General features: G+C 39.5%; 1 protein-coding gene across 7 annotated transcripts in view; it reads right to left on the bottom strand.

Moving 5' to 3' along the window:
• Positions 1-26,036, bottom strand: part of LMO7 (LIM domain 7) — a 130,059-nt gene that overhangs the window by 77,775 nt on the left and 26,248 nt on the right. For all 7 annotated transcript variants that reach the window (XM_031048100.2, XM_031048096.2, XM_031048098.2 and 4 more), the window contains exons 2-3: positions 16,851-16,921; positions 13,457-13,526 (exon numbers count right to left, since the gene is read on the bottom strand). In XM_031048100.2, coding sequence (XP_030903960.2) covers positions 13,457-13,526; positions 16,851-16,921 — 141 coding nt within the window. The remainder of the gene's footprint in view (positions 1-13,456; positions 13,527-16,850; positions 16,922-26,036) is intronic.

Raw genomic sequence — 26,036 nt, 5'->3', positions numbered from 1 at the left:
CCTTCAGAAACTGGTCAGAGGCCAGAAACTTCCCAGAGGCCAGGGAAAGACAACACAGGAGCAGAACACAGCTAGTCACAGCCCTTGTGTGCAGGATAAAACATGGTTCAAAATGTGCCTCCCCCAGCTCCCAAGCCAGCAGTTTGATCACACCTGCCATCTCACATGTGACTGCCCCAATGCCAACCTCATCTGGTCAGGGCCTGGAACTGACACCCAAAGCATCATGAAATGGCACACAAAAAGTTATTACTCAGGTTAGCAAATTGACACAAAAGGTATCATTTCAACAAATCAGCACTTGTAAATACTGTCCTTGCCAAGCTATTCTTGACCATCCCTAATCATTGTAAATCACTGAAGCTACAGGTCTCAAAATAGCTAACAGCAGTTTTAAACTCTATCAGAATAATGAACCTTAAAATTAATTTTAAATAGAACCACAGAAATAAGCAGGGAAAAAAAGACAAGCTATCAACCTTGCAATTAGATTTAACATTAGAGATGCGAACAGGAACATTGTTCAGTGATTAATGCATTCAAATATAGAAGCCATCATGTATTCCTTTTACCAATATAACTGTACTTTAAATAAGACTAATTGAAGCTACTTGAGCTTCAAAGCATATACTGCAATCTGAATCCCATCATACTCCACACAAGCTATTCTTAAGCATTCAGAACTCATAAGCCTGGAGAAGCACAACACAACAAATCTACCTTCTGGTGACTGCAGGTCATGCTTGAGATAAAAAAAGGACTCGTGCCTACGTCCACACCTGCCTTCTACCACTGAGGTGTTCCAAATGTCTGTAAATGAGGGCAGGCCATTTAAGTTTAAGCAAGATTCAAATTAGTAGTTGCAGAGAGAGGAGTATGATGATGATGAGAGAAGACAAGGGACCTGCACAATGAGAACTGGAGAAATTGGTTCCGCTATACCCATAAAATGGGGCATGAGAGGCAATACTGCTGCATCTACCAGGACAACGGAAGCAAAACCAGAAAGAGAGAGATGTCCAGTCCAAAGGCAAGGCTCCATGGTCAGGCAGATCAAATACATTTATGTAGAAAACATAAGGTTTCTGACCATTAAAAAAGGAGATCTCCTGAACTGACAGGCACTATATGGACAAAAATTAACCCCATGCTTCTAATACAGAGCTCCAGTACTGCATTTCCATAAGCACCTGAAGCTGGAATTAGCATCATAGAATTACAGAGTTTAAATCACAACAAAAATAAAGCCTTAAGTCTTAACCACAAAATTCAACAGCAATTTATTTCTGGTATGTTATTACTACTTCTAAGTGTTTTGGTGAGATGGAGTAGGGAGGCTGGGGGTTGGGGGGGCCTGTTTCTTTCTCCCCAGATGGTGTGCATGATGAAACAGCAGAGCATTTCAGATGCTCCCAGCACAACTTGAGTTTCCCACATGCAGCAGACTTACATTAAATGCACAGCACAGAATGCTGAGTAGGTATAGCTATTACCTTTCAGCATTTCATTTTTGTCTCAAACTTCAAAGTAAACCGCACCCAAAAACTCTGCAAAGTCGTAATACGAGACAGAGCCAGCAGTGGGAAGCAGGTCATCCACGAGCAGGCATTTAAATACCACTGTTTGAGGGAATAACAAATGATACCACACGCTTTCAGGCATGCACCTGCCTTGCTGGTCCCCATGGTGCATCACTAGCCACAAATCATTCCCTCTGCCTGTTGCTAAAGCATCCCTCTCTAACCAGTGTTGAGAAGGAGCCAAGATAACATGCCCATATTGAAAGGGAGACTGTGGTCCATTCCCTCCTTCTCTCCTATATTGTAGCAAAGCAGAAAAAGTGCCTTTCTCACTCTTCATGAACACAGCCTTAGGGACAGGAGGAGGGCAAAGAGCTGAGTCTTCCCTGTCCTTCCTTGTCAGACCTCAGTGCTGCTCCTGCTCCCAGACAAGGGGCAGGAGGGCTGCACCAGAGCTCTGCACCTCCAGCAGGGCTGCCACAACAGGGCTCCTCATTCCCATTGCTATCCTCCAGACTGCAAAGAAGCCAGTCACTGTATGGGAAAACATGAGAGTACAGACATCTTTCTTTAAAAGTCATTTAAAAAACTGAAATAAAATTTGAGAGATTGCCACTGGCATTAGTGCCATGTTTGCAGCTGGAATCAACTCCTAATATATGCCACCATGGCAAGAACTTCAGACAAAGGTGAACAGCACTATGACAAGGAATACTAATATATATTGCTGGTGAGGTGGTGGCAGTGGTGGGGAATACACCTCAACACCCATAAAAAACAGAAAATAGATCAAGAACTTCTAAACCAGAAAAAAAACCTGTATGAACAACAGGGAAGTGAAGGAAAATACAAAAGTAGAGATACAAAAAGGATGGAGAAAGAGTTGGCATTAAGTAGGAAAAAAACAAACCACCCACTAACCTAAGAGGAGACATACAGTGCGTAAAATACAAAAAGAATCTCAGAAATCTCTAAAGTGAAAGAGCATAAAGTGAAAGGCAATTAAGAGAGGTCTCCATGTAAGCATGTGTAAATACCATCTTATTTTGACTATTTATGTGCAATGCAACATCACAGTAAATTCAGCTTCTATATTTGAGATGCAATTTAATTAAAAAACAAATCCCTCATTATCATTATTATCTGGGTGGGGCAGGAATATTAATTTAAACAAGCATGTAAATACATTTCTTTCTTTAAGGTGCAGTCATGCTGTGTGGTAAGCCTGTCTTCTCCCTGGTTAACTGTTTCTCTGAAGCCTTGCATATGCACTGAAACACAGACAGGTCTCTTAGGCATGCAAGTTACAGCACATCTTTCAATTCACTTGGCACCTGGGAGAAAAACAATTTAATTAACATGGTGTTATTCTGTTTTTCCTGGTTGCATTGGCCAACAGATGAAGACAGTCCCCCAGGTGTCTCCTACTTCTATGCAAATACCCACTGTTTCAGTTAAAGACCTTACTTCTACTGCAATACAAAGGTCTGTTTTGTTTTGGGTCTGGCTACGGGATGGGCTTTTTTGGTTGGTTTGTTGGTTGGTTTGGGTTTGCTGTCTGTTTTTTTGATTTGGGTTTCTTTGGGGTGAGATTTTTAGGGATTTGTTTTTGGCATTTTTTGGGGTTTTTTTTTTCTCATTCTCAGAGTATCAAGGAGAAGAATGGGAACTGAATTTCATAATGACACCTTATGCTCACAGGGCCATGAAGCATATTCACATGGAAGTATTACAGCATCACCCAGACCATGACTTCATGCCAGAAGTTATTTTCATTTTCCAGACTCCCAGAGGAAAAAGATAAAAAAAAAAAAAAACCAACAAACAAACAACCCCCCCCAAACAACAACAACAAAACCCAACAAAACAAAACACAAAACCAAAACCAACCAATCAAAACTACCAAAAAAACCCAACACACAACAATGAATTTCTGACATTTTAGGAACAGAAACTGATGCATTTTTTCAGCTATAGAATTCTGAAAATCATCTGAATAGATCACATTTACGAGACTTCTTTTTTAGTACTACATTTATGGAGACATTTTGGAGTGCTCTTGAGAGTTTACACTCTTCAGTTCTGCATTCATGACAATTCCTTATTGGCACCCTTAAATAAGGGCCTATTTCCATTATAAAAAGAGGTACTTTAAGACAGATGCATCACTATACTGACCACTAAGGCTGGCTCAAATTGGTTAATGCAGACTTCAGCGCTGACTTTTGCAGCAGCATCACTGTGCAGCTACATGTTGTTTATATTTGGAGGTGGGGTAAAGGAAGAAACCTACAGCAGGAGCTCGTTGAACAAGTTGGGTAACTTGCTCTTCCTCGGAGGTACGTTTCGGTTATTAGCACTGGCTGTGGGTGTGGGTGGGAGCAGAAGGGGTGAGGGCAAGAGCAAAGTATGGGGCTGAGCCAGCCTTGTGGTGTGACCACAGGCCTGGAAGCCAGGAACTCACGATTACCACTTTGGCCTTGCACACTGGGATGCTGAGTGCCCATCACCTACTCATGCCATCTGTAGACTGTGATCCCTGCTCCTACAGTTCTCCTGGTTTCTCCAAAGGTTGCTAATGGATTGGACCTTGAACTGAAAGGGGAAGGAGGAGTAGGTGGAAAAGCTAAACCACTTTTTTCTTCCCTCTCTTTTTGGACCCAAAACTAAAAATAATAATTAAAGCAATCACCCTACAGGGATAATTTGACTTAAGACTGACTTCAGGGCTTCAGTAAGTTATCCCACCTATGACAGAGTGCACAGAGCACCATGTTGGCCAAAGATCAGGAACGGTGCTAATTGCATTGCCACTCCCTTCTGTGTGCCCTTCGTAGTTTTTCCACATTAGATGAAATAATAAATTACTGTGATCCTTGACACAGGGATTTCCTGCCCCAGCTCTACACATGATTACAGACACCAACTGTTTTAACGATTCACTTCCAGATTTCCTCTCAAAAAGCAGGTGCTCCTCCTGCCGGAATGCAGGAATGAAACTTTACGCATAAACTTTCTCATTCTCTTAGTGCTTCCAGTATTGACAACTGTAGATCAGCCAGAAGGAGGAATATTCCCCTTAATCATTGCAATTCATGAGTGTCAGAGTTCAGCCATTATGGAAAACACATTCTGAAGCAGCATTAGATAAGAACTACTCTGGTTTTGAACAAAAAGGGCCATCCATCCCCCAAACCCCAATTCCACCTGCAATGACAACAGCCAGTTATGGACCTCTGTAAGGCCAGAGTGTGCACTGAAGGATCTTCCCTAGAGTTTGTTCCTCAGCTCCTGGCACTGCCCACCACCATATGTAGTGGCCAGCAGAAGACCTCTCCACTCTAGCTCATCTCATTGCCTGCAACCTCTTGCAGCACTGAGCTCAACAGTTGCCTTCCAACAGGAGTGACGAGATTAAGGGAAACACACAACAGAAATTAATGGGGATTTTTGAAGCAAGACTTCCAAGTTAACAGCTTTCAAGGTGTTCAACAAAGCAAGGGACCAACTGTCCTCAAAGACTTGAAATTCCTTTCAGGCCTGTGTCTTTTACCCAGCTACAGCATAACCTTTGCTATGACATTACAGCTGTGTATTACAGCAACAACATGTACCAAATAAGGCTTTTATTGTTAAGAGAGTGAATATCAGGTTGTAAACCACAGGTGTGTTTCTGGGATGTTGGTGCTACCAAATAAGGCCAGCTGGAAAAGACAAGAGCAAAAGTACAGCACATGGGCACCCTGGGCAAACAAGCCTTGTAGGTCAGAAGAGCTCTCCATACTCCACAGCTTCATCCCATTTTGGGCCGGACAAAGTGACTTTAGCTCTCTCCTTGCAGGCATTCTTACTGCAAAGAACATACAAGCTTGGAAAGCCAATATGGAATAACCATCCCAGGCTATTTCTGTGCTTAGATGAGCCTTAACTTTCCCACCAGTTAGTTGGATTCCACTCAAAATCAAGAAAAAAAAAGAAAAAAAAGAAAAAAATCAAGTGATGTGCTTTTCACCTCAAATAGTTTATACAAAACAGACTTTAAAAGAAGACTGTGTTAAGTACTCTAGTGCCAAGTCACCCCACTACACAGAGCTGGAATGACAGTAATCCACTTAAAGGTGAAACTCCCCTGAAGCCTAATGAGTAACAAAAAAAGTAAAGACCTCTTGTTCTTGAAACATAGTTTTGGCACCTTCCCCTTCCCCCCCCTCCCTCCCCCTGTTGTATATACAAGTTTTTCTGTTTTGCTCACACAGGTCAACAATTTGATATAGATGAAATTCAGTCCCTCCACATACAGGGCTTGAAACAGAGCAAGTTGCTTCAGATCCTCAAGTCACATAGTCCCTGATTTTTTGTGATTTAGTATTTCGGTCTTCCTAAAAGAGAATTGGTATGTTTCTTCTAACTATGCTTCCTTCAAGAGCCAGAAATCTTTTGCATCTCAAGAACAATAGCCTCCTACTATTGTATTTAATCTTTGTTACGATACTACTACTGTATTTAATCTTTGCTGCCCTACACAGGCTTATCCTGTGCTGAAGGGAAGATCTGTCAGCACACCCAGATCAATGAGCAGGTTCAGAGATGGTCTCCCTTGAAGCCCATCGGAGCTCCTGCATTAGTGCCAGGCTAACTCTTGTTGCTCCCTGTCCTCATGCCCCAGAGAAAGCAGCAGCTCAGCACCCTGCATTTGGAAGTGTTTGGTATTGGCATTGTCTTTAATTGCTTTTTTTACACACATCACTGGAGGAGGGTGATTCAACACAGGCATGCGGGCATGGAGGTGTTCAGACGGGTGTTAAAAGATGTTGTATAAGGATTTTATACCAAACAGAAGAGCCAGTAGCATAGCTGTACAGCTCCAGCACTTGAAGCACAGAAAAAATTATCACTGCTGCAATTAGCATCTACTTTTTTGGAAATTGCCACAAAATTTAAGCGCTACACATCAATGAATACCTGACAAACCAGTCACTGCAGCGTCCAGCTCAGGAAGATTTAACACAGATAAAGACCAACTGCCGTAAGAAATCTCAAAACTGCACTTCCTTGGCAAAGGCAGGAGCAAACAGATTATAAATGTCACAAGTATGATTTAAGGTGTGTACCTGTTCTACGTGGTTGGCATTTCTTTCCCAGTTAGGAAGGAATGTTTCGTTACAAACACAGAAAGAGTCATCAGTTATTTAAGGAAATAAAAATAGCGTACAGACAACAGCTGATTAAGAAATGGAATTTTTTTGCAGTTTGTTTGGCAACCATATTTACGTATTTTGTTAAGTGCTGGCAAGTTGAGGCAAAAAAGGTCATACCTTCTCAGAGCTTTGGTTCATAGCACAAGGAGGGATGAAATATTTCCACATTAGAAAGGTCTCGCTGCCCATCCTGTTGCTTTACAGTTAGCTTACAAGCATTTTTAAATTAATTAATTAACATTTTGACATCTCATCCCAGTAACACACTGGAAGCATCAGTTTGGAAGAAATTCTCTCATTTAAAGCCTCCCCAGAATACTACTGATTTATGGAGATCAACCAACAGGCACAGCACTGACTGTCCCCTGGCAAGAGACCAGGGCAAGTAGTTGAACCTTCATTTCTTGGGGTCTGTACTGATATAATTTCTTCCCACTTGTGTCTCCTCAATACATTTAATTTCATCATCTCCCACCCAAAACCTGTCAAGTTCAATCCAGTGTCTGGGTTTCATTCTGCCTGATTGAAGTCTTGAGCAGCTACTAAAAATGTCACAAAGAGTTTGCATCAACCTCCTCTTTCCCCACACCCTACATTTCAAAGTGGTTAGGCAGCAACAGAAAACAATTAAAGGAAATTGAGAGCTAAGGCTGAAATGTACCATATGTTTTCAAGCAGAAGGCCACAAAACATCAGTAAACCACTGCTGAGATTACATACTCCCACTATCAGGCACTGAAAGACTACAGAACAATGTCATCTCTTAACTATTAATAACCATACTTCCTTTCTAGCACACAATCCTCTTTTCTTAATTGTCTAACAGAGATATTTCCATACGAGCCACATTCCTCTTTCCCATAAGACAGTAGAAAGGGTATTAGAAGTGATTTATAGTTCCACATACATTCCTATCAGGTCTTGCATCGCTCCTGACATTTGCTAATTTATAGCTTTAGGTTCTCACAACTAAAGTCAGACTTTTCAGGGGTTTTTTATTATTTTTTTGTTGTTGTTTTGCAGTATAGTTTGTGAGTGCACTGGACAGAGAGTCAACCCCTACCATACTCCAACTTACTGACTGACCTTGGGAAAGCCACTAAAACTCCCTCTACCCATGCCCTGTTATTTTCAGCTGTAGAACTGAAACCACGTCAAAGCACTCTTTGCAAAGTACTCCAAGATGTAACATTTTTAAAGCTTTTTATATAAAAAGTAAAACTTTTATTAATATTTTAACTATAATGATCAGGTTTCTGAAATGCTCCATAACTTCAGGAAGACAAAAAAAAAGTCATAACATTATTTATTTTTTTCTATTTTTCTTTTTGTTTAATCAAGATTTTCATCCCACAGTTTGCGTGCCCATTGTGTTCCCAAATTTGAAGCAACATCTGCTTAGCAGTATGAAGTAACATCAACTGAAACTTCTGAATTTTACAACAGAAAGTTGCTAATTTCCAATTATATTTTCGATTGCACTAACAGAATTTCACTAAAAAATCCATTAAGTAAGAAAAACACAGTCCCCCTTACATCCATTCTGAATCTCCCCTCTTTTAGCATAAAATCATCACCACTTGCCCTATCGCAACAGACCCTCCTAAAAAGTCTGTCCCCATCTTTCATGTGTTCTGGTACTCTTCAAAACCTTCAGAAGGTTTACATCATTTAGTATTACTTCCTTGTTGCTACAAAAAGAGAACATCAGACTGGCAAACAGAATATGTCAAATGGTTACCAGCCTACTAGTCAGCTCTTGACCAAAATTTATGAGGGTATTTCTTATCAGCATTTTTGAACATTGTTAGTTGCTGCACTACCAACAGTTCCATCCAGGTTTGAGCCTTTGTCTTCTGGTATTTCACAGCAAAACGAGTAACTGTAGCTTTTATGTAAATTAGTCCATGTATTTGTGCTTCCTCATTTTTCATGAAGGACAGAAAAGAGATGCTCTCTTACACTTCTTTTTCCATACCAGACAAGCTACTGTTAATATTACTAATGTAGCCTATACCAGTCAAATTCACAGAGCAGAAGATTAATACTTAAAAATTCAAATAATTTAAAAAATACAAAATGGAAGAAAATAGAAAGTGTGAACCAATATAATGGTTACACTAAGCAGGAGATGAATAGCAGGAGAAAATGTATAGTCAGGATTTTCAGCATGAAGAAATGAACTTCACAATTAAATATACTTTGAAAAGATTATTTTTTTAATTAAAACAAACCCTCTCAAATTAATATTACCATATTTTTAAATTTAACTGGAAAACACATCTAATTTCATTCCAAGTAACCTAGAAAAGGAATTCTGAAGCTGAGTCCTAAATAAAACATAAAATCTTCACTTTGCAAGTGTGGATTTTACCTGAAAAATTGTTTTACAACTGTCCTATAATGAAGTAAAAATGTCATTGGCATGCCATTCTCCTACATCACAAAAAAACAACCCGGTCAAGAAAACTTTCCCACAGAAAAGGAAACTTCGGCCAGCTCCACTTGATGACAAGAGATAAGGAAGTACCAGGGCGGTTCCATGGTTTGCAAAGTGTTGGGCACAAAGGCTCAGAAAAATATTTTTAATGGCAACATTTTTATCTTATCCACCCCTGTCTTTATCTCCCTTTTCATTTTAGTGTAGGTTTCTTCCATGTCTCCCTTCTTACCTTTATTATTCCCTACTTTCCCCGTTTAGGAGGCATGCATCAATGACCTCTGTCACAAAGTAGCTCTCCTTCACTCTCTGAAGTGGCTGCCTTGGTGCAAGTGGAATTAATACTTTCTGATACATTAAATAAATAAATTACAGAATGTAGTGATGTTACATTAGACTGCATTAAAAAGAGGGAATGATGCTTGAACAGCACTTTTCAGCAGGGCATGTTGAGCCTTGGCGAAACAGAAAAGTAAGCGTTTGAAAAATCCTGCCTGGAAAGCTATCAACACCATTCTTCATCCTAAAGGAACCTTAATTCCCCACTAGAACAAAACAAAACAACAACATCCCATTCTACTGTATTTCAGATGCCTATGTTCAAGCCCGGGACTGCCTAGAAACGTGCAGTTTTATTCTCTTGTATGAAAGGGAACCAAAAGTTCACACAAAAAAAAAAAAAAAACCCTCTCTGGGAAAGCTGAAGAACTTGATGAATATGATATTTGGTGCTAATATTCATGCAGCACTCACACAGAGACAGAGTTAGCAACATCTCTGCTTGTTTGAAATCAAGGACCACCTTTAGAAAAAAAAATAACTATCACTAATGGCATTTAACTTACAATTCTAAAAACCCAGTGGTTTTCTACTCTGCCCTGTGGTTTGACCTCATCCCTCAGGCCTCTGATGTAATGAAATGTTTCCCAGCCACAGAGCAAAGCATTGCACTTTCACCCTACTGGAGATGCAAGGAAAGATAGATGGTCTTAGAAGACCAAATTGGTACGCTGCAAGACAAGACTCCCATCAGCTACCACTCTCCAAAGGAGATACTGATTCTAACTCCAAATTCGCTTCACCTCCTGGGCTCAGCTGGAAACTTACTATAACTAAAAGTTTGCCTTGCTACAGAGCATAAAGTTACTCCTCCTGAGAAATAAGCAATATATTATTCTGATAGATATGCTGAGCTTGCAGGTAGTATACAAAACTCATTCATCTTCCCACTGTCTTGTGATGTCTTGTAACTTCCATCACAGTTTATGATTCTTTGTGTTCAGCCAACTGAGCTGGAAACACAAGGTTTCTGGGGAAAGAACGGCACTGCAGCCAGAGATGCACCTCCAAGAATGCTCAGCAGAGACTTGTTGGAAAACATGTTGTCAGACCAAAGTCCTCCCCCTAATGTGATTATATCCAAACCATCTAACCATCTCATATGCTGCGACTTGAGCTGAAAAGTCCGTATTTATTGAGAACCAGGTTTTCTTTGGGTTTACTTTTGCTAAACAATCATTTTATTTCCACCACTCCCAAGAACTTTAAGTAAAATCTTGATTTAAGCTGTAGAAAGAACATGATCAAAAGATGTTCTGATTACAGGATTTGCAAGACCCAAATTCAAATTGCAGCATCTGTTCATCCTTTAGGGGAAAGCAGGGGGGTGGGAGGAAGAAAAGAAAAAGAATCCCCCTACCAACAGTTATTTCTAAATCTTATAAAGTCTTGGTGGTGAGCAATAATTACTGCAATACTGAAAGACACTGAAATCAGCAGAAGCAAGAGCCACAAAAGTATACACATGAAGCCACAAAAAACACTCTAGAAGCAGATCTGCAGGAGAAGCAACTTACAAGCAATGAAAATATTTCCAGAACATGACATGCACACCTCCCAGATAAGTCCTTTGCAAGCTCTTTCCATGTCAAAATCCTTTGGTTCATCAGCTGCAGTATCCCAAGCTTGTCAGGTATCAATACTTGGCTTTTCTATAAATGCAAAACCCTGTCATTTTTAGTTTGAGTTTTACATGCCAGGATGAAAGCTGGGATCTTCGAATCCACTGTAACTGAGTCTGTTCCTCTCAAGTCTGGGAAAACTCATTTTCTCTCACACTACTGCCATTGTAAGCACCATTTTCTGAAACCCTCCCATTATGGCCCTCATAATCATGATCTTCTGAAACTGAAGTACTCATCAGAAAACGTTTCCACAGGTTAACATAAAACATCAGCACTCCCAACTACTATATTCAAGTGGTATTTTAACAACAATATTACTGGATGATCTTGGTTTATGAGAAACATTCACCTCTCTTCCCCTTCATTTTTGAAGACTTGTGAGGACGAGAAACAACTTGAAGGAACAGTAATACACTACAAGTAAGATATAAGTGACACACCTAATGAATACTCCAAATTTCTGCCTGTGGAAACAACCAAAACAAGGCATTAAACCCAAGAGTTCTTGCAGTTATGATTCAAGACAACGCTTATGTCACCACAAAGATGAAATCTAGCCTATGGTTTTCTGGGTTGGATCAAATGGCTACTTCAGAAGCCATTTAGGCAATCAAACTGCTTACAGAATAAACTGTGCTGTCCTCCCAGAATGATTTTGGTTTCATTTGAATTCTTTCTACAATACCTCACAGGAAAAGAATGTGCAGCACTCATTATTCACAAGCCTAATACCCTCAGCTTTTCTGGGACAAAAGCAACTAACACTTTCTATATTCATTTGATGTGGAAATACACATTCACAGCTTGTGCAATGATATATGGCAAGTTAACTCAATCTTACAACCTCCAGCTAAGTTAATTACACTTATTCTCTAATGAGAAGTTGACCAGCAAAACCAGATGTTTTTTTATGTTCTAATGGGTTGAACCAACAATGAAAGTATCCAGCAGTGTTTTGCATTCTACTCATATTAAGACATCGGGTAACTTTCCCTAATGTTAAGACTGCATATTTACCATAAAGTGAGATCCTCCATTTGTTACAGGAATTATGTATGTCCCTGTTCACCTTGGGTCTTTTAAGATAGGCCCAGTAGCTCTCATGAAAAGACTAAATGGCCTAGATATCCTAGTGACATGAATAGCCAAAAAGGCTTGGGGGGGGAGGGAGAAATACAAAAAATTTTTACATCATTTTTGCACAAAAAGTTTCTGATGTTAAATGGTTACAAAATTTCTCCTACAGCCTCTAGCCAGCAAACTTGCCAAACAGCGCACTGGAAATCTAGATTTCCTATAAAAATGGTTATATGCATCTCCTCCCTCTCCCCCACCAAGGTGATTTATAGCCAAAACACTGGCAATTCCCTCAAATGAAGCCTGAAGTGAGATCTTTGAATCATCAGAGTTCTTTTAATGCAACCTAAGCTTTGCTGCGGGTGAGGAGAAGTACATCCTAAAAATACTCCAGTTACACAGAACATTTCCTAATCTGACCATTCCCTAATAAAGAGACAGAACTGTTGGAACAAGTGCAGAGGAGGGCCACAAGGATGATCAGGGGACTGGAGCATCTCCCGTATAAAAACAGGCTGAGAAAGTTGGGGCTGTTCAGCCTGGAGAAGAGAAGGCTGTGTGGAGACCTCTTAGCAGCCTTCCAGTATCTGAAGGGGGCCTGTAAGGATGCTGGAGAGGGACTCTTTCACCTAGGGACTACAGTGACAGGACAAGGGGCAATGGGTTAAAACTTAAACAGGGGAAGTTTAGATTGGATATAAGGAGTAAGTTCTTTACTGTAAGGGTGGTGAGGCACTGGGAATGGGTTGCCCAGAGAGGCTGTGAATGCTCCATCTCTGGAGATGTTCAAGGCCAGGTTGGACAGAGCCTTGGGTAGCATGGTTTAGTGTGAGGTGTCCCTGCCCATGGCAGGGGGGTTGGAACTAGATGACCTTAAGGTCCTTTCCAACCCTAACTATTCTATGATTCTATGATCTGAAGCGGCTTGTGAACATAAACAGGAGGGTGGCCTTTAAAGAGAGACAAGTAATGCTAGATAGGCTTGTGCACAGGAGCCATCAGTGCTTCATACATCTGGGGATGACTAAGCTTCATGCAGCAACAAGATAATTAAAGTTACAGACCCAAATCACAGAATACACAGTTTAAGACAATATATTAATGATACAGTTTTAAACAAAAATGGAAATGAAGCTAAAACTTTGAAAATTTAGTAGGTTTTTGTAACAAGACCATATAAGAACAATAGGCAAGAGAGCACTCATTAAAAAAACTTGGCACCATACCCCAGATATTATATTTGATGCCATTACTTACCAAGCCAGCTATTGGAGTTGATAGGCGATTGATCTTCTTAACAATGCCAGGTTTGATCTTGTTAATCAAACTGAAAAAAGAAGTAATATGATTTTCTGTTATGTAAATCAACTTTATTTGAGCATGAGCATAAAATTTTTGTTAAGAAATACTTTGCATATAGTCATAAGTTACATGATTTGAACCAAATAAATCTGAGCCTATTAATGCTCCCTAGTTATGGGGTTTTTTTTAAATCAGTTTTCCAAAAAGTAACAAGGAACAGCAAACTGCAAAGCAAAAATGGGATATGCCACACACACACAAAAACCCCAGAGTGTCAAAGTGTGACAGAAAATGCCTGGGTAGGTGTAGGCACAAGTGGATCTGTGTTTTTACTGCATGGGTGGTGATGTTAATCAGACTCAGATTTCCCATTTAAACATTTACCTCACACAAAAGTTCTGATGCAGATGATGTAAAAAATATATCAGAATATTGATTTTCAGAGTTCAGTGTGAAAGCACTGATATTCCTGTACATATAAGAAATCAATTCAGTTTTCATAATGCTATCAAGCCCAGTTTGTGTGCAACAATTTTGGGCATATACAATTTACACACGCAAGTCATTTTCAGTCTCAGCCAGAAAAAAGTTGTTCCTCATATAATTCTTACTTTATATAAAACCCATACTTAGACTAATGCATCACTTTTGAATACAGAAGTCCAAATGCACACTGTCGTGAGATGAGGATGAGGCACAGGATTTGTTGCATCTTTATACCCAGGTTTTCAGTCATGCAGGTAGGGAAATACTGTGGTTCTTCAAATTACATGTTAGACCACAGGATCAGCAGAGAACAGGGACCTGAGGACACCCTGGAGACTTTGTCTTCCTGCATACCTTTAAGGATTTTAGACTTGCTTGCTCTTCTTGTTGCTGCTCCTCTGGCTAGATCCTTTAGCCCACAAAGATTCAGTAAGGTTTTGTGATCTACCCACATCAATGCAGAGCCAGGACTTAACGTGTGTAACTTTACGTGGGAAAAAACATATTTTGCTGCTTGCAAATGTATTCGGAAAGTAAACACAGAGAAGAGAGTTTACCTAGATACACTGGAATGGAGGACAGAAATATCTGCAGAAGAGGAATAATGGCTACAGGTCCTGAGATTTTTCAACTGCATTGACTGAGTCATTTAGTAAACACAATATATTTAATGATTTATTAAAAAGAAGAGTGATCTGTTGAGGTGAAATTAAAACAAAATTATGGGGGAGGGTGCCCCCCCCCCTTTTTTTTAATCTTCAAAATGCATATTTGCTGTGTAAGTCAAATATACCACCTCCAGAGATAATATATCCATGGACACTAAATTAGCCATATCACAGGTGAACCAAGGAAAAATGGACAATATCACGTCTAGCTGTTGCAACGATGTTGTACTCTATTGACATTGGTGGAAATTAGACATCTGAAAACCTTTCCCATCTTGTTCTTTTCTGTTTCCACAGAAATTCTATGAAAATCACTTCTCCTTGTACTTCAAGTACATCAAATTTAAAATTATGACACAGTAGGACAGCTGTGTGATTTAGTGCAACATAATGAGGCACCTTTTCCTTTAAAGAAAGCTGCATGTCTCCTAAGGCAAGCTGCTCAGCTGAAGGAATTACAGGATGTTTTTCTTGCATATGGCTATTAATTACAGATAAATTTAACTGATTTGCATTTGGCAGATGGAGGCTTTTATTCCTTTGCCAAATAAGCGTCAACAATGAAGTTATCAGGGGATTAGAATGTATCAGTTCATTGCCAATTCTTAAAGACATTGTTTAAAAGTTACAGCTGAATACAGTACACACATCCCACTAAATACATACCTGAAGAAATACCTTCTTATTAAAAGTATAAATTATTTTTATTACCACATCCAGTCTAGTTAACATTTCATTACACAAGTAATGGAAATACAGCATCCATTTCTGCAACATCATCCAAAATTATCATTGGGATATAGGGACTTGGTTAACTAGGAAAGTCAACTAGCAAGATAGACTAGGTGGACAACGGCCCAAAGCAAAAAAAAAGTCAAGGACAGGAAAACACAATGACATTCACAGTAGAGAAAATGCACTAATGTTGCCCTTTTGCATTTGCTTTGGTTATTTTAATAGTAAAAAAAAAAAAAGTCTGAACTTTCTTTCTTTAAGAATTGTTCTGAGATTTGCGATTTTTTTTAAATGACCCAGGTAGTTCTCTAACAAGGTTTCTCTCACACTGGTGTTCTAAATGACATTTACACCTGCCATTCCTTAAAATACTAAGGGATTAGCACCACTTTTAGTCCTGGAAACCAGTTCCAGTAAGTACAAACCCAGTTACAGATACATGGAGGAGACCTGGCAGGTGGACACACTACACCTCTGACTCAATCTAGCAACGAAACCAGACAAGTCTCATTACTGCCAAGCCTATAATATATAAGCACAAGGAAGCATTTCAGAGAAAGCACTCAAAAACCAGCTGAAGTCAGTTTGTTGCTGAAAGCAATGGGTAAGTCAGTTCATAAAGTACTGAAACCTGAACTGCATGTTCACACACGTGACAACATATTTCTATGTTATGCTGAGACCCAGTTCCTTTACTTTATCATCCTAGAGTGTTTGGTTTGTTTTCTGCATTGGTTTTGGTTTTCAAGTATGTTTTTATAAAGTATGGCAAATGACATCTAATAGATTCTACATTATTGAGATACTTGGATGGAACCATAAGACCAATATTATTAAGTAACAAACATATGAGATCACATGCCTGCTTGTTATCTTAAACTTACAGTTTTGTAAGGTTCAAATTAGAAATGGAAAGAAAAAACAATTTCTTTAAGTGTAAAAAGACCTCCGGTAGGAATAGATAGTTTTCAGAATTTTAGAACCAGAACACAAGTGTTTACAATTATTTATTTCAAGGGGGTGGAGATTGAGGAGAAAAAACTAAACCAAAACAACAGCAGTGGACATATATGGGTGAGTGCTTTGATCCCAGCCATAGCCACACCACCTTGCACTAGCTGATCATAAAACCCAATGATACCATGAGAATTATGACCAATAAAACTAACCAACTGGCTGGGGGAATCAGCATGATCCTCACAGTAACACACAAAGGAGTGCGTGGGACAACACATGGAACATGTATATCTAGAAAGAGAATGTGTGAAAGTTGTTCTTCCTTCCCAGGGTAAACAACAGGTATTAAAAGAAAAAATAAGTTACTTATTACAAAACACTTTGGGTACTTAAAAAAAAAGAAAACAAACCAAAAAAAAACCCAAAAAAGACTGAGGCCAGCAAGGAAAGCTGACAACTCATGATAGCCTGAAGGATTTTTATATAGGTAAGTCAATACTCACTCGCACAACAGGACTCCATTTTCCAGAGCTGCTCGAAAGTCTTTGGTTCCAAAGCTTTTCCCAGTAACTGTCTATAAAAAGAAGAATTGAGAGTTAATTACTTTTCAATTCAACACTTAGTTCATATTATTATTTTCTCATGCTAATTTCAAAAGAAAGAAGTATTCAAAACATAGCTCTTTATGCCTCAAAAGAAGTCAGATCAAACATCTTCAAGTAGTTTTCCCCAGTGTAAATCAATCTTCAGCTACATTCTGTGGGAATACTTGTCATTTCCTAAAGCAATAGCAGCCAAACTGAAAAACGTAAAATAAATTTGAAGCGTAAGGGCAAAAGAGAGAAGAGTCTTTTATCTCCTACTTCATGTTACAGCACGTATACACATATCCAACACAAAAGTATTTTAATAGGGTTGTTTGGGGTTATTTTTTGGTTTGGGTTTTTTTTTCCTGCCACTTGCACCTAAGGCAATGTGACTAAGGAACCACTCTGGCAAGTCTGTATAATAAAGTGCACATCAATTCCCATTACTTGGCAAGTGCTAGGACTACACTAATGCGACTACTTTTTATATTCAAAGTGAAAAGCAGTGAACAAGAATAATGTCTTATAAAAGACAAGGTAACCAATATCAAAAGCATTGCCTACATGTATTCAGCAAAGTCATTCTCCAACAAGAAAAAAAATTTTGCTCATGGCATTAACTCCATCTCAAATGAGACAGACCATCAGCACAGCACCCTGCTGATGTCTAAACTCACTTGGATTCTTCCTACTACATCCCCCCTGGACCCAGCAGTTTTCTTCTAAACACCCAGATTAGTAACCCACAGACAAGTTAGAAAAAAGGCCAATATTCCTAAAACAGTCCAAAAGAGGCGTTTTTATCCCAGTTTGGTATAGAAATCAAACACTTGGAAAAGCATTTATTCAAACTTAGAGGTCATCGGATTCAGTCACCAACTAATTACAAACCTCTGTTTGGCAATCTTAACCATCCCTGACACTGCACAGGACTACAGGCACACAATTTAAGGTGCTGTGGAACCTGCATGCATCCAGACCAAAGCTACTGATTACCACAGTAATTAAAGAAATTAGTAGTGAAACAAATGAGCAGTGCCTGGTGAAAGAGCAAAAGGAGAGGATGTAGCTCTTTAAGGACCTATTACATTACCACCCTGTTATTTTTTTCAAATTGCAAAAGGCAGGTATACTAACACTAGAAATACTGCAACTTCATAGTTTTAAGGTAGGTTATCTTTTAATTCAAAAGCTGTAACTGCCATCTCCCCATTGACGGCAAAGTTAGATGTTACAAAAATCTGCTGGGTTTAAGGTTTGGGGGTTTTTTTTTGCTAGGATTTAACAGAGGAAAAAAAAGGATAGCATATCAACTCAAGGTGAGGAGAAAAATATCAAAATTCAGGGAGAGAAATGAAAACAAACCACCTTTAAACAACAACAAAGGCTGATGCCAATTCCCCTGGGAAAGCCATGTTTTACACAATATTCGTGTAACAACACTCTAACAGAAGAGTAGATGCTGCGTCTCAGCAATATGATTTTCAAGAACCACTTAAAAACACGGCATCTGAAAATTACCCTCTTCTCAAAATATGGTCTTTTGCTTTTAAATTCATATATTCAGAGATAGTAACCTTGAGGAAACTAGACAATGTAACATAACAGCTCTGAAGTTTTAACATAAATATTTGTGTTTCCTGTGTAATAGGGGATATGGGTTATAAATTAAACCCTTCATTCTACAAGCTAAAAGCTTAAAGTCTGCATGCCAAACAGCAGAACTGTACTGTAATAGGAGCTGTAGGACTGGGGTCTAGTTTTATGGCGACATTTCAAACCCCAATCAATTCTCAGAGTCCAAAAGTCATTCTCATTCTGGAGTTGTTGGTGACACCTGCAGGACTACACAGTCCAAGTGTTTAGGTTTATATAGACACTTTACTTGTAAGTCATGCATGCAACAGATAGCAAGATGTTTCCCTCACCTACAGTTGGGCCCATCCTCCCCCCCAAAAAAAGCCTAGAACCGCAGCATGTAGCTAAGGAGGTCACTCCTCAGAAATTATTCTCAAAAAGTCAAGAAGCATGTGCCTGTGTGGAACATTTTTGATTGCAATGAAGTCTTTCAGCACATGACCTCAAGTAACTACAAGCCATCCTTGAACCACAAGAGAACCCAACTGGAGTACAAGGTTGTAAATGCTACTATTACATTTGCAGACCTCTTAAAATAAAATTAGAGGACATTACACTGGAAGCATTTGGACTAAGTTATTTGTGCAGCCACTGTGGCAATCAACGTTGATTTGATACAAAGGATGGAGCTGGCAGACCAATCTTGTGACCCACAGATTTTGGCAATTACGTGGTTTGTTGACATGAAAATAAAAGCATTGGTACTGCCAAGTTTGGTTTCATTAATATTGACTTTTAAAGGATAACTAATAATTAAGTAGTTAAGAAGTATTCTCAAGGAACAATTTAACACTGGTTGCTTGTAACCGAAACATTTCCCTAGTTGCACAACACCTTGAATTTGTTGATGTCATAAAAGTAAGCACTCAATTTTAAAACCTCCTTTTGTACAGAGAGGGAGGACTTCTCTCAGCATGCACTTTCATCCAGCTCATACTCACTGAGAGGCATCAAGCTCAGCCGTAACTATTACAGCCTGCATAGGATCTAGGTATCAAGAAAACCCCATAAAAATGGGAAGTCATAGACTGGCTCAGAGTTCCCTGACTTTTAAGAACCTGTCTAAGACAAAGTAAATCCCACCCACAGATATTACATCTTCAAACAACGTCTACGATTTGTGAGTCACTGTTTATTCATTAAAACTGGTTATACTGGGTGTGGTACTCTTATGTAAAAGGCATACTTGATTTTGGACAATTTTTCAAACCACTTAGGCTATGTGCCAAATAATAAAGGAATTAGCTTGAAAAATCAGGTTGTATCCATGTATGAACAACATCTCATTTCAAACTACATCTCTTTCCTCTCCTTCATTCAGCTGAAAGTGTTTTTCTTCTTTGGTTTTTGATAGAAAGAGAGCTATGATATAATTAAAGGCTATATCATAAATTGCTGCTATAAACCAGTTTGATTTTATTTTTGTAAGACAGTGTTCCCTAATACTTTGGTAACATGCAATTGCGAGGCCCAAGCAATTTACTTCAAACAGTATTCAAATCCAGGCTTCACTTAAATTTAGACATTTAAAAAAATGCTTACAGAGGGCTAGTTTAATTTCAGGTTTGCTGTGATGCCTGTAGAAAGAGGAAAATCAAAAAGAAATAACCAAAAATCAACCATTCTGAGGATGGCATGGCATCAAAATAATGGACTGAACTAAAAGCACATGGAGCAGAAGAATACACTGATCATATGCCTCAGTACCAAAATTAACACTGAGTACATTTCTTTGACTTGTCCTACTAGAGGCCAAATATAACTGATCATAATAGGCCTTCTTTGCCTTAAAAGCAGTCACAGCTGAAAGTTTTTTCAGTGTTAACAAAAAATACTAAGGGAGTTCACATCCAGTTGTTTCCATGGTCCACACGGGTTTGAACAGCTTTAGCAGAAAAGCAGCACTACCACAGGACAGTCAGCTCTTCAAGTGGGTTTCCTATAAATACCAGCACATGCAACTCAAACTGCAAGGGACTGGCAGGTTTCTCAGTTTTACTTTGCTGTGGTATAAATACCTAAGCAATACGCTCCCCATCCAACGCAAGACTCACACCATATACACAGGCACACTGGCTAACCAATTCTCCATCATAAAAGCATTAGCTGCTCAGAAACAAGGAGACAGCACTGCATCATGCCCAGCCTGTGACCTGAACAATGTCTTGCTGCAGAGGAGCCAGGTACTTGCCATCCAGCTGGCTCTACAGTTCATGCTGGCCAGCACTGCTCTCTTCTTTCAGAGCTCCTCTGCCACAGCTCCACATAGACTACACCATCTCAAACCATGCAAGAACCCCCCATGCAAATTTGAGAGAAAAGCTAGCTGTACCAGTGTAAAGGGTGCAGCTTCCTGATGTAAGGTCGTAGGTTTGGGATGGAATATTCAAGAAACCACACATGACATCAACAGGCTTAATGCAGGCTCATACAAGGATCACATGGGGCAAGCAATTAGACAGCAACCTCAAGGATACTATACTGATTCATGAACTTCATGTACCCAGCTCAGCCTACAGCATGAAAAGCCAAGTTTATCATGCTGCAGAGGGTTTCTCAGGTGCTGTAAAGAACTGGAACAATGATATGGATCTAACACTGCAGTACCATTCTCATTACAGAATTTCGACTACACCTGCCAGTTTGTGTCACAGTGCCTGCCTCTGCAGATCTCCTCAGGCACACACTAATGTCTGAATTGCTGCCTTGCTAATGGCCTTTCTTTTACGCACCTATAACCAAAAATCTGAATCAGACTACATTGCAAACGGCTCCATCCTTACATAATTCCATCATTATATATTTCCATTCATAGCACTTGTTTGGCTTTAACTGCCCTCATCCAATGAATGCATCACTTCCCAACAGCACTGTTACTGTAAGATGCACCAGGAGATATATTGGCTACAGACACTGCAAATGTGAAAGTGTTCAAGAAACCCCCAATGCTCTGGCATCTGTATGGTTGGCAAGGCCTGGAAGCAGATTCATTTTTGTAAGGTATTTAGAGTCCACTGCATTTTATATACAACTGTCAGTATATACCTCAGCTTGAGAGATTTTATCACTCAGAGTCTGCCACAAAGGAAGAATAAACACCAAAGCAGTAGGGATTTTCCCCCTCTCCTGAGTTCCTGCAGAAACTGGTGGTTCTTCCGGATTGTGACAATGAGTAGCTGCTTTGTGGGACATTTCAAATACGCTACCCAAAGTCCTGCCTCCCTTTTTCATGGCTATTTGTAGTCTAAATGCCATGTAGGGTATGAGCTTCTTGAATGGCATATGCAGTAGCTGTCAAAAATACTGCCATTTAAGTTTTGAAGTGAGGAGCTTGTGGTGTTTGCCCTTTGCAAACTTCCCATGCAGTTTTCTCCTCCCTACTACTTCTTTCTAAAACCAAACCAAACCCCCCTAACATTGTCACAATTTGCTTCAGTCACACCAATTGAACATGGTTCCTACCATCTGCCCTTTTGGGAGGCATTTGATTTGATGATCAGAGGATTGCTGCACTCAGTTTGAATACACAAATGGCAAAATCAGCCAGCTGGGTAGAAAGCCTCTGATGTTGCAGCAACAACTAGTAATCACTTGATTTCTCAAGGTCAAACAGTAGGAAAGACTGGTTCATTTTTGAGGCAAGCACGATTGGTGTCCCTGAATTTTGAGCCCTAGGAAGATGTACAGAAAGTGTGGGCATTCTTCTTCCACCCAGGGGACAACATTCCTGGCATTTCACTTCTGGTAGCAGGAGAGACACCAGGTTTGAAGCAGCCAAGGCCATAGAAGGAAGCATGCTGCTATCTTCCCTTCTGATCACTATTTAATTCATGGTCCAACAAACTCCTGAGAGGTCAACAAGTGATCAAGAAGCTAGTACCCACAAAGGCTTTCCCAGTCAGCTGTCCAGGCATCAGCTTATGACATGCCCCAGCCAAACACAGGAGTCAAAAGCAAGGCCCAGATTTCTACAGAAGGAAGCGCCCCATTTCAAGTCCTTGCTCCTCATCACTAAAATCCATGACAGGCACAACTCCACTGAGGAAAAGAGCTGGCGTGGCTGGAAATAAGGAAAGTATCTACCAAGAATTCTGCTTATTAGCTGCCTGCACAGCTAAAGTAAGAGGGCTGAAAGAGATAGATGTTTTTGCAATTGATCACTTCTGCTGGACCACGTGAATGTTGCCCTTTATATCCATAACAATAATGTTTTTCACTTGGAATAACTCCCACTGTATTGCTCAATGCAAAGCTATACTCCCATTTAATGCCATACCCCAAATCCCTGGACATCAGTTCATTTCAGAAAATGTGGAAATTTTTCATTCTTCAGCCAAAACTGCCTTTGATAACAAACCAGAGCAGACATTTATAAAAGGAAATAGTTGATTATTGAAAAAGCCTGACTGCTATTTTCTGTCATCAGCATAATGATGGGGTCTCACTGTGGTATGCCTTCTGGACAGACACGCCAAGACTCCTGAATTAACATACAACTACATTTTTACAAAAGATGAAGAAAACAATGAATAAAGGACAAGCAAGAAAGGACATGATTACTGGTGTGGTAGGTGCTAGAAACAGAACTCTGCACATCAGCTGCTTATGCTCTGTTTGTTTCAGCTCTTCTGTCAAATTGGATATAGGGACACAGTCTGAAGGATTGAAGTTTTTTTTCTGATATTTAAGAGGATCCCTGACTTAGGGGAACACCACTGCAGAAAGAGCAAGGATAAACTTTTGGGATCAATCAACTCAGTCAAGCTTTTTTCCTCCTACGCAAACAAGATCATCCCACAATACAGCCAGATGAATAATCTTACTGTTGATTATACTGCTGACTCTACTGACAGGTGTCAAACCAAGAAAACCAATATACGTTACTTTGTGTGACAAAAAAGTCTCACTATATATGCAGAGATAGGCAGCATAAACTAGATGGAGCTAGATGTTTCAGTAGGACATAAAACTTGCAAGAGCAAAGTGAATTTTGAATGACTAGGAATCATTAACAATTCATTGTGTTATACAGGTTTATTCAGAAACTATTCCAATTTATTAAAAACTCTGAATTCCATACACAGTTTAAATGCACACAGCTTCAACAGCTGCCATCTTAAGTGATGCATGCTTTAACGTTTAAACCTAACTTTGGCCATGCATTTGCTTTCTCACATGTATTTGCAATTAACTTCAGTTAAATAAAAGTAGATATTTATGCACATTCCCAAGACAATAGAATAATATTATTTAAAAATTTTCCAGCTGCGCTCCATACTAGCTCAGTGGCTGGTCATAAAAGAAGGGTGGCATTAAGCCTCTTACCCATAAATGTTCTTAATTAAAGAGAAAGATAAAGTAGTCATGAGAAAACCCCAGACATTCAGTTCACCCCTGACACAACCAGAAAGCAACAACTGAATTCCATAAATATGCAAAAAACTCTGGGAACAAAAATTGTGAAAGAACAGTCTCTAAAAAAGCAATTGACTGGGATAAAAGAAGTGGTGAGCAGAGATACCAGCTTCAGTTCTTAGATATCTTTTAATGACCATGTTTCGTAAGAGCTCTCATGGTACCCAAATTTTGAACTTGTCCATTGTGAAAGTCAGTCACTCCACATAGAATTTCTTAATCTCTTTTCTGAAACCTCTAATATTTACCTCTTCAGCATTGCATTGGTTGTTACCTGACCTCAAATTGTTAACGCCTTTCCAAGCTAGGGAATAGTGATCAAAGGATAAACTAATCCCTGCGTAGCTGTGTTTCAGCTGGACACCTACATAGTGTCCACCTGAGGCATACAAAAAGATTGCCGTGGGCAGAAAAACAATGTGTTCAACATCTTCCTCCCTCGGGATGTTGAAATAAAAAGACTAGAAAAGTCTCAGCAACAGCACAGCTTGAAAGGAAAAAAAAAAAACAAAACCAAAACCAACAAAAAACCCCTATCCCAAAATAAAACAAACAAAAAACCCCAACAAACAAAAGAAAACAAACAAAACCACACACACATAAAAAAAAAAAAAAACAAAACCAAAAACAACCACACAAAAAAACCCACAATCTTGTGAGAAGATTTAAACACCACAGATGGAAGGTTTTATAGACTTGGTTGAACAATGCAGTCACAGGAGAAAACTGTGATCTTCCTGCTACTCAGAAATGGCACTAGAGCCTTCTTTCCCACTCTCTTCCTCACACTTATGTGAAGGGCCTGCCTTTAGGAAGTGTCCTGGAACCACCCACACTATTTTAGTGCTAAAACTTCATAGAACATTCATAGGATGGTTTGGGTTGGAAGGGACATTAAAGATGATCTAGTTGCAAATCCCCTGCCATGGGCAGGGACACCTTCCACTAGACCAGGCTGCTCAAAGCCCCATCCAGCCTGGCCTTAAACACCTTCCGGGATGTGGCAGCCACAACTTCTCTGGACAACCTGTCCCAGTGTCTCACCCCCCTCACAATACAGAATTGCTTCCTCATTTCTAATCTGTATCTGTCCTCTTTCAGTTTAAAGCCATTCCCCCTTGTTCTACCACTACATGCCCTGGTAAAAAGTCCCTCTCCAGATTTCTTGCAGGCCCCTTTAGGCACTGGAAGGCTGCTCTAAGGTCTCCCCAGAACCTTCTCTTCTCCAAGCTGAACAAGCCCACTGAAAAAAATTAAAACCCCCATCCCCATATAACTTTTTCACAAGTTATGGCAAAAACCACCTTTCTCCCACCCCAAAATCACCACATCAATTGAGCCAGGTGTTCCAGTCACCAGAGAAGGGCATCACAGCACACTGGAGACAAGAGAATAACATTTGGACTTAGTGCAGATTCTTGAGAGGCTTAGTATACCCAAAGATCCAGTGATTCAGCACCATGACAGGCAGTATGTGCCCAATGGGATGGATGGCCATGTGCCTTCACAAAGAACTTTTAAGTTCAGACAGCTACCACAATCTCAGCCTGAAAACCTCCATGCAAAATTTGTTTATACCATTGCTTTTGCTAAATGAGGAATACGAAGTTTATGACAACTGCAGGACTTTGGGTTCAGGTGAACAAGTTAAAACACAGGGTTGTTTTTTTTTCAAGCTTCACTTAAAATAGAGGCATTACTTGAAATATAAAACATAAAGTGTTAGTGATACTAAAATCACATTTTTCTAGGGCAAATATAAAGATAGGATTAAAGCAAATACAAACTTGGCCATTTTTTGCTGCACAGGTACTAAAAATCACATATGTCTAATGTTTTAAGCTATTATATTTAGTATTTTAAGTAATGTCTCCACTTCACTGTAATTGAATCTTTAAATATTTTGTTCTTGTTCATTTAGAACAAAAGATAAATGCAAACTATAAAAAGCCTTCTCCTGTTTGTATTTCCTAAGTTTATAGCTCAGTTTTACTACTACTGTCATTCCAGGTCAGAGAGTATAATGCTGCAAGTTTCAATACAGGCAGT

Source organism: Melopsittacus undulatus, chromosome 2 (assembly GCF_012275295.1).
Source record: "Melopsittacus undulatus isolate bMelUnd1 chromosome 2, bMelUnd1.mat.Z, whole genome shotgun sequence".
NCBI classification, from domain to species: domain Eukaryota; kingdom Metazoa; phylum Chordata; class Aves; order Psittaciformes; family Psittaculidae; genus Melopsittacus; species Melopsittacus undulatus.
Note: the sequence above shows the minus strand (reverse complement) of the source record. Positions and strands in the feature narration are given on the sequence as shown.